This window comes from Chiloscyllium plagiosum, unplaced genomic scaffold (assembly GCF_037043375.1).
Source record: "Chiloscyllium plagiosum isolate Xiang-an unplaced genomic scaffold, Cpla_swu_hap1 HiC_scaffold_29, whole genome shotgun sequence".
Lineage (NCBI taxonomy): Eukaryota > Metazoa > Chordata > Chondrichthyes > Orectolobiformes > Hemiscylliidae > Chiloscyllium > Chiloscyllium plagiosum.
Genome location: NW_028270167.1, coordinates 26063849 through 26077919, shown reverse-complemented (window position 1 = coordinate 26077919; position 14071 = coordinate 26063849). Strand labels below are relative to the sequence as shown.

General features: G+C 42.2%; 1 protein-coding gene across 1 annotated transcript in view; it reads left to right on the top strand.

Moving 5' to 3' along the window:
• Positions 1–9106: 9106 nt before the first annotated feature.
• Positions 9107–14071, top strand: part of glb1l2 (galactosidase beta 1 like 2) — a 92555-nt gene continuing 87590 nt past the window's right edge. Inside the window, exon 1 of the mRNA XM_043676815.2 lies at positions 9107–9291. Coding sequence (XP_043532750.1) covers positions 9167–9291 — 125 coding nt within the window. The 5' untranslated portion in view covers positions 9107–9166. The remainder of the gene's footprint in view (positions 9292–14071) is intronic.

Genomic DNA, 14071 nt, shown 5'->3' with positions numbered 1-14071 from the left:
CTTGTTGGGCCGAAGGGCATGTTGCCACACTGTAGGGATTCTAATTTGAATATCCACATTATTGACCATTGTGAAACCTGCCCCACAAGACATACCTTCCTCCATCTCTAAGGAAGAGAGCATGGTTGCGTCTGAGGAAGCAAGGCAGCTTCCTTTAAGCCCCACCAGTTTAGACACTGACACCTCCATGGGCAGCTTTTCTAGTTTCGAATTGGAGCACATACTGGTGAACATTTCATTGCCACATCCCCGCAGCTGGGTGAGGGAGAAATGCCCAGGTCACTGGCATTCGGAGGATTGCCCACCTTGAATTAGGGAACATCATGTAGTACTAAGGATCAATGGGCTCTGTGTCTTTAATGTTGCAGTTGCAGCTAGACAGAGACTTGTGCAAACACAGGTGATGGTCAAAAGAAAATATATATTTACTAACGTGATAACATTTTTCCAGAGTTGTTTGATCCATACCATCTCTGTGCCTCTGGAAGGTCTTTCTTTCACTCTCACAATGTCCTGGTGCATTCTCATGGTCCACAGTTGTAGTGGAGAAAGCTTACCCTACCTGTTGACCTGTTGGTATTCCTGATGAAGAGCTTATACTGGAAACGTTAACTCCCCTGCTCTTCGGATGCTGCCTGACCAGCTGTTCTTTTCCAGCACAACTGTTGACTGTTGATCTTGAAAGTTTGGTCGGCAACCCCAGCGGTGTTTTGTCAAAAGGGTCGAGAAACATGAGTGTGTTTTGTCCAAACGAAGTGTATTGTCCTTGACAGCTAGCGGCGGATATTCTCAGCATCCTCGTCCAGCTCTGAGAAGGATGCCTTTCAATCTTCAGAGTACAATCTGATTAACATGTTACTGACATGTCTCCCTAGCTGTTCAAGGCTGAGACACCCCTGATCTCTGACACTCAGGGAACAGCTGGAGAGCAGGAACCTGGCTAGTCCCAGGCAAAAGACAATTTCATTTTGCCTTTCTAAAAATGCACGGAGAAATTCAGGAATGTCAGGCAGTCAGTACGCTGCATCAAGGAATGGAGGAATTCACCAATGTTATCAGTACAGTGTGCAGCATGGACAGGTTGGCTACCGCCATGGCGACTTACATTCAGTACAGTGTTTATGAGACATGTGCATAGATCTGTACTGCATCAATCTAACCATAGATGCTCACCAACAATGGTATCTCAAACTGGACCTTCATCATCATTGAAGGAATCATTCCCTCTTAAGGAAACAGACTGGCACTCACATGGAGAAGATCCCACACACAAGCCTCCCAGTAGCTTCTTGGTACATTTGAGGGATTCCCCTCTCCCCCATGTCCCTTCTGCTCATTATGCAAAATCCTCCAGAATTTCAAGGTGACAAGGAAACCTCCAAGCACAGGTTCCATTTTAACTGCATAACTGGATAATCTGTGGAGAATGTCAGAATAGCACACCAGTAACAGGACTCCTGATCTCTCAATGAAGCAAGTGTTACGCTCTAAGAAAAGTCATCTAGAAAAGGCAAAACCAAGTTAGACTTATAATTTTGGTCCAAAGTATCTAATTGGTTGCTTGAAGCCAAAATGTTAATGTTAATTGTTGCCAAGAGAATGACCTTCCAATGAAATCCAATTTGACGGCAGTAGTGACATTACACCATCAGTGACTGCATGACTCATGCAATTGCCTCTAAAGAAATAAATTATACTTGGCCTCTGAAGGGAAAAAAGAGGAACTTACGCCGCCCACTGTGTGTGTGGTGGCAGCCATTTTCTCTCATTGCACAATTGGATCCAAGATTGGCAGGGTAAGACATTCCTCTGCTCGCCAGTTCCCTTTTCCTTTTTCTTTCTTTTCCCTACTTTTTTGAAGTATTTCTTTTTACACCTCTGTCCACCCAACTCTTAATTAACCTACCTGGGAGAGAACCGACGGACAGGCCGAGATTCCCGGAGAGGTGGAAATCCGTGGAGAGCTGGAGAAGTCGAAATCTCGTGGAGAGAAGGAGGTGAAGTGGTGAGCGTTGGCATATAGTCACATAGTAGCAAGAGGTGAAGGCAAATTCTGGTACAGCATGACTTATCTTGCTGCTGAGTGTCAGTGAGGAGTGGTCTAGAAGCTGCAGTGATGTTGGGCTTGGATCCAGTATCACATGCTGAGCTGCTACTCAACTATAATTTATATCTCTTTCAAAATTGAACTGTAATTCACATTCCTTTCACAATGTCGAACCAATGATACTGCTTTCCTTTAATCCTCTTTGTAAAAAAAGACTATATTTTTATACTCTGTAAGATTTGTACTGAGGTACTTGTATCTGAGATGGCGTCTGTAAAAGGCAGCCATTTTAAAAGACTTTTCACTGTCGTCCTGTACTTGAGTACAAGTGACAATAAAGGATATTCTGATTCTATTCTGATTCTGAGTTAAATTTGCTGCAAACATGGCAAGGTTTCAATTTCATATCCTCATCAATGACCCTATCACAGGCTCCACAAGATGAATGACAATCACCCAGATTCTTAATGTTCACTTTTGTGTGAGAGCACATGTACCTGATGACCTTTCAGCCTCCTCTCTTTCTGTGCAGCCCCGAATACTGTAATTTTTCAGATTTAAGCCCAGCCATCTGCTTTACAAATGGCATCCCTTTATTGGCCATACACTTTCCTCATGCTAAGTTCTGTGTGATTGTGACTTATGAGAACCCAACACCCCACCCCCACAGTTCCAATTCCCACCTATGCTTTATGAGATCCCATCCTTCCATATTGAATTGCCCCTTTCATGAACATCACTCCCTGATTGACCCAATCCAATGAGCCACAATTTAGACCTAAAACCACCCATTTTCTCCATGGACTGGTATTAATAACCCTCCACCCCAATAGTAAATACCTGAACCCCCAGAACTAACTTAATAGGACAACCCCAACTGACCTCTGGTAGGACCTGAGCTTCTGACGGACTGGCCAACCAGCTAAACTGAAACCAGATGTGCCCCTGACTCACTGTGGTGGCACCCATTGTTTAATCCTCACTCCTCTTCACTCCACTCAGAACTGGTCTCCTTTAATTTTCAGACATAGCCATTTCTTATAATTCATTCACAAGATGAGTGTGTAGCTGGCTAGGCAATGTTTATTATCCATCCCTAACTACCGAGAGGGTAGTTAAGAGTCATTGCTATGGGTCTGGAGTCATATATAGGCCAAACCAGGTAAGGATGGCAGTTTCCTTCTCTAAAGGGCATTACTGTAGTGAATTAGATGGGTTTTTTCCTATGTATCATTAGATTCTTAATTCCAGATTGTTTTTATTGAATTCAAATTCCACCATCTGCTGGAGCAGGATTCAAAGCTAAGTCCCCAGAACATTATCCGGATCTCTGGAATAACTGTCTCGCAATAATCCCACAAGGCCATTGCCTTCCCATTTGATGGAAGCAGATGCAGTGTGATTTTCATTTAAGTTGCTGGCACGTGGTGTGACACTGATTTAGTACATGTTATATAGGAACTAGTCGAGTCATAGAGGTACATAGCATGGAAACAGGCCCTACAGCCTAACTCATCCATACCAACCAAGTTTCATGAACGGAACTAGTCCCATTTGCCTGCAGTGGCCCATATCCTTCTAAACCTTTCTTATCCATGTACCTGTCCAAATGTCTTTTAATTGTTGTAATTGTAGCCACCTCTAATCCTTCCTTGGCAACTCACTATGCATCCATCCCACCTCTGTGTGAAAAAGCCCCTCCTCAGGTCCTTTTAAATCTTTCCCCTCTCATTTACACCGGTGCCCTCGAGGTTTGGATTCCATTACACTGGGAAAAGATCTTGGCTGTTCATTGTATCTAAGCACCTCATGATTTTACAAACCTCTATAAGGTCACTGCTCAGCCTCCAACGTTCCAGGGAAAAAAAGACTGAGCTTATCCAGTATCTCCTTATAGCCCAAACCTTCCAGTCTTGGTAACATCCTTCTAAATCTTTTTTTTGCACCCAGTATTCGTTAGAGTTGCCTGGTCTGCCGGAACTGTGTGGTTGCTGTTCTGCAATATCCTCCTGACATTAAAAGGCTCCACATACTATGAGCAATTCCAATCTTCATTCTGAGGAAATACTAGACACACTTGAAATAAAAAAGCAGTAATTCACTAACAACAAGTTAGAATTTGGAAAAACGATTACAGCAGCATTTCTACATCCATTAGATTTACGTTTTATTGTCATGCATATTCAAGGACAGGAATACAGTGAGAAGTGTACGAAGTTGCCTTTCTCTGTCGCCATTAGATTAGATTACATTACATTACAGTGTGAAAACAGGCCCTTCGGCCCAACAAGTCCACACCGACCTGCTGAAGCAAAACCCACCCATACCCCTACATTTACCCCTTACCTAACACTACGGTGTAATTTAGTATGGCCAATTCACCTGACCCTGCACATCTTTGGACTGTGGGAGGAAACCGGAGCACCCGGAGAAAACCCATGCAGACACGGGGAGAACGTGCAAACTCCACACAGTCAGTCACCTGAGGCGGGAATTGAACCCAGGTCTCTGGCGCTGTGAGGCAGCAGTGCTAACCACTGTGCCACCGTGCCGCCCCACCGTGCCACCGTGCCATCTTAGCAGAAAAAAGAGAAGATTAAAAACAGAAGCAGAAATGAAGTAAATAGCCAAACAAAAAGCCAGATCCCTCCCCTGCCCCGAGCCATGAGTCCTCGCCACCAGAAAAACAAAGGCAGAAAGTCCATTCCTCAGTCTGTGAACACTCAGGTGCCTTGTGTTCACCCAAGTCACACGCAACCGGAATGTCACTGCCTCCACCGTCAGGCAGGCAGGCCCATTCGTGGCCTGGAGCCACACCCACCACAGCTGGAACTGTGTCGCCATTCTTTGATGCCATCTTGCCTCCACTGATGTCACCGCCATTAGTCTGCAGGAGATGCCGGGTCCTGAACAGGGCTCCAAACTAATGCTGAGCCCACCGCACCGAGGCAGCTGAGGCCTCGTTCTGGATTATGTTGCTGCCGCTGCTGTCTCCTGGTACCGCCATTTCAACAAAGGAACCAGCTGCTGACTCCCCAGAAAGGAACCTCTCCTGCTGCTGCCAACACCTCCACCCCGCCCCCACCTCCACCCCCAACCCCAACTCTGAGAAGGAATTGTTCCTGCAGCTGCTGACTCCTCAGGAAGGGGACCGATGCTGTTGAAAATGGAAGAAAATAGAAAATAGCAAAAGTAAAAGAAATGGAGAGAAAAGAAGGCAGGTGGAAGCAGATGAGCCCCAGGCTCAGGACCTGGGCGCATGCTGCTACTCCGCTGCTACCATATTGGAAAGATTTTACCCATCCGGAATAGCATGAGTTGCACATCAATGTATAAATGGCTATTCCGTGCTACCTCGAATTTTGGATTATCCGAATAAATTCTCATGGTCCTGTAAAAACGCTATCCATTATCCAAACAATCCGTTATCCGAACTCTCAGTTATCTGAACAAAATACTCCCTGCCCGTCTCATTCAGATAATCAAAGTTGTTCCGTATTACTAAGAAGACACTAGAATGCACTAAAGTGTAAAGTTTTCTGTCCCAAACCTTGCATTATAAATCGTCAAAGAGTAATAACTTGTATTTGTATTTAACATCATGTCATCATATTCTCTAAACATTCCAAAGAATGTGAAAGGCAACGGGCTACCTCTTAGGTCTTATCATATTGGGAAACCTGACAATTTTGACAGATTACAAGCCCAAAAGGTATGAAATAATTGGATTGGCAGTTAGAAAAGCTTTAGTATTTGTGATTAAACAAAGAATTGCAATGCTTTTCACCTGGCTGCTTTCCTGTGCCTGATAATTATTTTATTTACGGAATTGTGATACAAGATGGTAATATCAATCTCATTAATCCATGTTGTTCCTGTCAACAAATGGTAAAACAGAATACAGGATCTCTTACATAAGCAAGTAGTTGGAGCTGCCAGAGGAAGTGGTGGAGACTAGTATAATTGCAACATTTAATAGACATTTGGATGGATATATGAATAGGAAGGGTTTGAAGGGATATGGGCCGGGTGCTGGCAGGTAGGACTAGATTGGGTTGGGATATCTGGTCAGCATGGACGGGTGGACCGAAGGGTCGCTGTACATCTCTATGACTCTATTCATTCTTTGAAGCCAACTAAGCCATTTCATAATTTTATGGCTGATCTGATTGTAACCTCAAATTCCCATTCCCAGCTACTCATACTCCTGATAAATCTTTAACCCCTTTGCTTCCCAAGAATCTGTTCATTCTTTATGAAAAACATTCAAAGACTCTTCCTCATAAGATAATGGAAGCAGAAAGTTCCAAAAAATTCACTAACCATCTGTTAGAGTAAAATGTCACTTCATTGCGGTTTTAAGTGGACCACCCTTATTCCTAAGCAGTTACCTCCAGTTCTAGATTCTCCACAAGAGGAAACAGGCACCCTGTCAAAATCCAGCTTATTCTGGATTTTATATGTTTGAAGTTACCTTTTACTTGTTTAAATGCTAGCAAATACAATTCTAGCTTCTCCAATCTCGCTTCATAAGACAACCTGCTCATTCCAGGTATTAGTGTGCATTTACATCCTTTCTTAAATAAGGTGATCAATAATAGAATACTCCAGACAAGGTTACACCGATGTCCTGCTTAACTGAAGCACAACCTCCTTACTTACATCAAACTATAACTTTTCTAAGTAATTGCTGTGCCTGCATACTAGCCGTTTTAGAATGATGCAGTGGGTCACCCTGTTTCCTGTGCATCTCTTCAATTTCTCAGCATTTAGATAAAATGTTTCTTCTTTTTTCTTCTTGCCAATATGTTCAATTTCTAATTTTTCCACCTTATCCTTAGTTTGCTAGATCTTTGCCCACTCACTTTATCTCTGTCTTTTTGTAGCCTCATCTTCTTCACAGCTTATTCTTACCCATGTTTGATTCATCAGCAAATTTGGCAATAATACCTTTGGTGCCTCCATTCAAATTGGTTATATGAATTGTCAACAATGGAATTCCTGGCATTGATCTCTGTGGCACATCACTCATTGCATCATGACAACCTGAAGAAGGCCCATTTATGTTTAATCAGTTTCCTGTTTACCAGTCGATATGCAAGCCCACACCATTAACTTTTATTTTCCTCAATGGTATGCCGTGGAAATTTGAGTATAGTACATCCACTGGTTCTCATTCATCCATAGTACTTGTTACCTACCATTATCAACAAAACAATGTTTTTACCTGGTTACCATAAAAAGCAGAGCTATACCAAGACTATTAAGCTATTGTCAAACCTTAAACTTGAGAATATGTGCAAAATTGGGTGTCACCTGGATTTATGCTTTTATACATTCGTCTCTTCAAAGAGCAGATCTACATATCTGCTCCCTGATGGTTGCCTCCTGACACTTCACTCTCCACAAAGTGAGAGACCATCAAGATGTTGGCAGAGCTGAGAACTTCATTGGTCCACCACATTACCTTCTGTCCTCACCCTTTATCATCATTCGTTCTCTCTTGGCGCACCATCTCTCCTCTGTCTTACTCTTTGATGTGTCCTCCTTCTACAGACATCATCTACTCTTATGGTCATGTCACAGAGTGGCAAAAAGCACAAAACAGGCACTTTGGCCTGTCATTTCTGCACTGACCAAGCTACACTAATTCCATTCTCCAGCACGTGTCCCATAGCCTTGAATTTTATCACATTGCAAGTACCCTATGGGGCAAATTTTTTACACAGAGAGTGGTACGTGTATGGAATGAGCTGCCAGAGGAAGTGGTGGAGGCTGGTACAATTGCAACATTTAAGAGGCATTTGGATGGATATATGAATAGGAAGGGTTTGGAGGGATATGGGCCAGGTGCTGGCAGGTGGGACTAGATTGGGTTGGGATAGCTGGTCGGCATAAACGGGTTGGACCGAAGGGTCTGTTTCCAAGCTGTGCATCTCTATGATGCCTCCCAGTGCTATCACATCCTTTCTGTTGTGCAGAGACCAGAACCGCACATGGTAATCCAGTTCTGAAGAAGGGTCACTGGACTTGAAATGTTAACTCTGATTTCTCTCCACACATGCTGCCAAGCCTGCTGAGTTTTTCCTGCCAATTTCTGTTGTTGTTCCCATGGGATCTTCCCTACTTTTACAATCCATGCTGTGACTGATCAAGGCAAGTGCCTTTAATCCCTCCCAAAGCACTCTCTTAACCTGTCCCCCTCCAATAATTTTACTCTTAACCACCCTCCAAAATGGCAGAGCAATCCACACAGTTCAGGAGTAACTAGGGATGGATAGTAAACTGGGAAGGCTAAAAGAACTCACTACTACTATTACTACTAACATTATTAATTATTATTCCTCCAACTTCCCCTTCCCTTCATCCACTCATTCCCCTCTGGGTCTCCCTCTAACCTATGCCACATACATACATACTCTCACTCTCACTCACACAAACACAATCACAATCACTTCACGATCAGCTCAACTTGCTTTAACTTTCCAGGTCCCCAACGTCTCCGCCTCACCAGTCAGCCAACCAATCACTGCTCCCTGATTACAATTGACGTGTCAGCCACCCAGTCGGATATTTCCATCCACATTTCTGAACCAATGAGAAGGGCGTCTCCGTGTTGGTGGGGACGGACCCAGACCCCGAAGGACCAATGGTATAAGGCGTAAAGGGGGAGAAGTCGAACCCATAGGAACGGGAGGAAACGAACCGCCAATGAGGTGGGAGAGAAGGAATAGCTAATCAGAAAGGGGTATGGTGCACGTCCAGCCAATGGGAGTAGAGTGACTGGAAGACAATTGGAGTGGAAAACCACTCAAAGTGGGGTTTCGGGGACACGTGGCCAATGGGAGAGCACAGTGTGGAGACCAATTAAAATTGGAGATGGAGGGGGCGTGTGACCAATGGGAGAATACGGTGTGGAGAACAATCAGACTAGGGCACAGCCAATGGGAGGAAAGTTTGTCATCGACCAACGGGAGTGGAAGGATGGACAACCTATCGGGCGGGGAGCCAATAGGAAGTGGCGACAGCGCGCATGCGGGAGATGCCTGAGTCCCAGGTGGTAGCGGAGACTGAACGGTTAATAGACCGCCGGCCGGAGGAGTCCCACTGCGGGCTGCAATGTTGAAGCTACTTGCACAGAAAGGATCGAGGTCCATGCAGATCATTGCAGTGCGGAAAGAGCATGTGAGGAGGATTGGCCTCCTGCTCCTGATTATAGTGGCTGTGGTTCTGTATAGACTCAGGTACTGGAATGGGAGGGTGCACTGCCCTTGTACAACCCCCCTGCCCACCCCAGTGGTGCATTCACTTATCTGTTCACCAGCCCCCTTGCCCCTTTTTATTTCACAGTTATTGCTCGATGCATAACACGTTTGCAGATGCAATGATTATTGTGTGTTGCTAAAGGAACATGCATACCTCGCAAGTTATGTCTCAACCAGTTCGTTGAGTTCACACTTTGTCACTATCCTGGTACCCAGGCTGTCGGTTTGAATATAGCAAAATTTCACGTAAGATAAAGTGACCAGGCATATTATTTTTGTGCAGGATCTTCTTTGAAGAATATTAGTAGGCTATGGAAACTTCAGTGATCTTCTCCAGTAAGGTTAATGGTTCTTTTGGGACTGACAGCCACTACCTATTGACAACATTGCACTGCACTGAAGATTTAGCCTACATATATGTTTTTAAGTATTGAAAGCACAATCTTCTGAATAGGAAACAAGAGTGCTACTGGATGACATCAGTGATGCATGTGGATTTTTCTACTGTTCAGACATATTGTAACATCTGTTTTGTATCTATATTTCTTCTCTCAAACTGTTAGTACTCTCCTCTTGTTTGGTGATCCCTCATGTGTTCCACTTGCTCCTGCTCTCACTCAGTTAACAGAATGAGAATCTCAATGTTTTGGCCCCCTTCAGTTTCAAATATGTAGATAATGTTAATTTTTTTCTCTCCTATACCGTTGCTAAGTTTCTCCAGCTCTTTATTTTTATTTCATATCTCCAATGGCAGGAGTACTTTGCATTAATTTTAGTTACTTTTGTGGAGATGAGTGTTTCCTTTAAGAAATACGTTTAATAAAATGCATTATTTGGTCCACTCAATAGTGAAGTTTAGGCATGTCTGTATGGCCAATCCAAAAGCATTGGAATGATTGATAAATGTTTGATGCAGACCTCCATCTGTCTTCAAATATTGGCAGGAGTACAGAAATATAAATACTAGAAATAGGAGTTTGGCCCTTGACATTGCTTTGCCATTTGATAATAGCATGGCTGATCTAATTGTTGATCCAACTCCACTTTCCTGCCTATTCCCATACTCTTTAACTGCCTTGTTAGTAATTTTCTATCTATCTCTGCCTTGAAGATATTCAGTGATCCTACTCCCCATCATACTGTAAGGAAGAAAGTTCCTCATGCTTACAACCCTCAGAGAAAAATATTCTCGTTATCTTCATCTTAAATGGGAGACTGCTCATTTATAAACTGTGTTCCTCAGTACCAGTCTGTTTCATAGTTGGAAATGACCTTTGTTATGACATGGCTGTGAGCCTTCTGTTAATTAAACTGAACACCCAGAAAAGTTCACCTTGCTTCATAATCTGTTAAAATCAGAGTGACAGAGGCATCCCAATTTCCACTATTTAAAGAAAATAATATCATTTTATTTTAACTCTAAAAGTGAACATTAAGCATCAACTATTCGCAGCTCTAAGCTCCCCTTTCTCTTAACTGCTCCTACCTGCCTCCAACTCTATCGCAATATACTGTTCCAATAAAACATTTATTAAAATTACATCTACTTAATTACTTACTTAAGATAACGCTGTAATGCAACAGATCAACTGAGTAAACATTTCTGAACTCCTTCAAACAGATCTACATCCATCTTTTAAATAAGGAGACCAAAATTGTGCATTATTCATAAGATATAGTCTCACCAGTTTCCTGTAGATTTAAAACAAACCGGGCATACTTGTGTTCCATTCCTTTTGCGGCAAACTACAACATTTAATTTGCCTTTTCCGTCACTTGCTGCACTTAGATACTAAATTTTGTTTGAATTTCTTGTATTGAAATAATATGCTGCTTTTCAATTCTTCCTGACAAAGTAGACAAGTTTGTATTTCTCACATTATACTCTTCACCTTTGTGGACTTTAGCAAAGCCTTTGACAAGGTTCCGTGAGGTACGGTATACCAATTAATAACGTTAGATCACATGGGATTGTAGGAGAGCTTGCTAATTGGATGCCAAATTGGCTTGACGATAGGAGATAAGGTGATGGTGGAGGTTTTGTTTTTTTGGACTGGAGGCCTGTGACCAGCAGTGTTCACAGCGATCTGTGCTAGGTCTGCTTTTGTTTGTAATCTATATAAACGATTTGTTTGAGAATTTATGGTTTGTACATTTGCAGATGACGCCAAAATTGGTTGAATAGTTGACAATGAAGCACGTTACCTAAGATAACAAAGGGATCTTGATCAATTGAGCCAAAGAGCTGAGGAGTGGCAAATGGATTTTAATTTGGATAAATATGAGTTATTGCATTTTGGTAAAACAAACATGAACAGGACTTATACAATTAAAAGTAAGGCCCTGGGTAGTATTGTCGAACAGAGAGATCTTTGGAAGTTGCCTCACGGTTATACATGGTGGTTAAGAAGGTGTTTAGCATGCTTGGATCCATTGAGTATAGGAGTTAGGACATCATGTTGAGTTTGTACAAGATGTTGGTGAGACCACTCTTGGAGTACTTTGTATCGTTCTAGTCACCCTGCTACAGGAAGGATATTATTAAACTGAAGAGGGTTAAAAAAAAACTTAGCAGGATGTTAATTGGACTGGAAGATTTGAATGAAAGGGACAGACTTGATAGGCTGTGACGTTTTTCACTGAAGCGTTGGAGGTTGAGAGTTGATCTTGTAGAGGTTTGTAAAGTCACGATGGGCATAGATAGGGTGAATAACAATGGTCTTTTCCATAGAGTAGGGGAGTTCAAAACTAGGAGGCGTATTTTTAAGGTGATGAGAAAGATTTTAAAGGGACCTGAAGGGCAACATTTTTTATATAAAAGGTGGCTTGTATGTGGAATGAATTGCCAGATGAAGTAGTAGATATAAGTACATTTACAACATATGTAAATAGGAAAGACTTAGAAGGATATTGGCCAAATACAGGAAAGTGGGACTAGTTTAGTTTGGGAAACTGTGTCGGTATGGACGAGTTGGATGGAAAGGTCTGTTTCTATGTTGTATGATTATATCTGCCAAATATTTGTCCACTTGCTTGACCTATCTCTGTCTGTTTGCAGCCCCTTATACTCACTTCATAGTTTACTTTCCTGCAAACTTAGCAACCAGACATTTGGTTGATTCATCCAATTTAATTGATGTTAGGTGTAAATAGTTGACACAGTATCAGCTGTTCAAAGGAATACTGCTATAAATGTTGGAACCATTATTGTTATTTGACCGCAAGTAGAAATGATTTGGTAATAAGTTAACAAATGTGCAAATATAGAAAGTTAATGATTTCATAAACTTGTTGCTTAATTTAAGAATTGAGAAAATACGCACTATGAACCATTGCTTCAATATAAAGAAAGTCAGACCAGATCTGGTGTACGACTAAAGCCAAAAATTTGGAAATACAAAGTCAGTTACATTTTTTGGTGAGAACACACCATTGATGTTTGGGCCTTGTACCTTTTTTCAAAAATGAGAGATAAGAACTTATACATCTGGGAAGGTGGAAAGGGAAGAAAAGCAGCAGGGAGCAACTATCAATGAAATGGGTGACAAAACAATGGTAGCAAGCAATCAAGATTGGTTTTTTTATTCGTTCATGGGCTATAGGCATCACTGAACAGTCCAGCATTTATTGCCTATTATTGCCATTTGCTCAGAGTGCAGTTCAGTGGGTCTGGAGTCACTTGTAGGCCAGACCAGATAAAGTTTCTTCCCACTGAAGGAGATGGGTTTTCCTGACAATCAAAAAAGTTTCATGGTCATCGTTAAACTCCTAATTCCAGATATTTATTAAATTCAAATTCCTGTCATGGAAGGATTTGAACCTAGTTCCCCATTACTAGGGTCTCTAGATTAATAATCTAGCTGTAATGCCACTAGGCCATCATCTCCCCATGATGATGGTGATTGCCACCAAAACAATACAATGTTTATGCTAAAAATAGTAAAAATGGTGAAGTTGATGCCTGAGCTGTCAGAAAGACCAGCCACGAGGCACAAAAATATTATCTTGGGCCTCTTTAGCACATCCGAGCAGGAGTTGACTGTTCCGCCCATCAGGCCTGCTCCAATATTCTCTATCATCATAAATGATTATCGACATAAGTACCTTTTCTCCATACTATTGTGATGTCCCTTTATATCTTTGGTATTTACAAATTTGAAAATGTGTTGCTGGAAAAGCGCAGCAGGTCAGGCAGCATCCAAAGAGCAGGAGCAAGGAGCAGGAGCAGGATTCCTGAAGAAGGGCTCATGCCCGAAACGTCGATTCTCCTGCTCCTTGGATGCTGCCTGACCTGCTGCGCTTTTCCAGCAACACATTTCAGCTCTGATCTCCAGCATCTGCAGTCCTCACTTTCTCCTACTTACAAATCTGTCAACCTCTATTTTAAACATACTCTGAGCTTCCACAGTGATTAAAAGCACATGTCTCAGTGAAGATTTGTATGAAAGAAAGATACTTTAAGATGTCTGAGGGGTTAGAGAACATAATGCTGGAATAAAATGAAATATTTGCATTTATATTGTCTTGCACAATCGCAGGATGTCCCAAAATATTTGGGAAGTGTAGTGACTTATAAAGTGCCATATAGTCTGTTTTTGTGTAATATTGATTGATTGAGGGATAACTGTCACACAGGAGAGTGGGGTTAACACAGGTGTCCTTTGAAGTAATGCTTTGGGAGTTTAATGTTTGAATGAAAAGACAGATGAGACATTGGTTTGACTTGAAGTTAAGAGGGCTGACAATGAAGCTACACCTG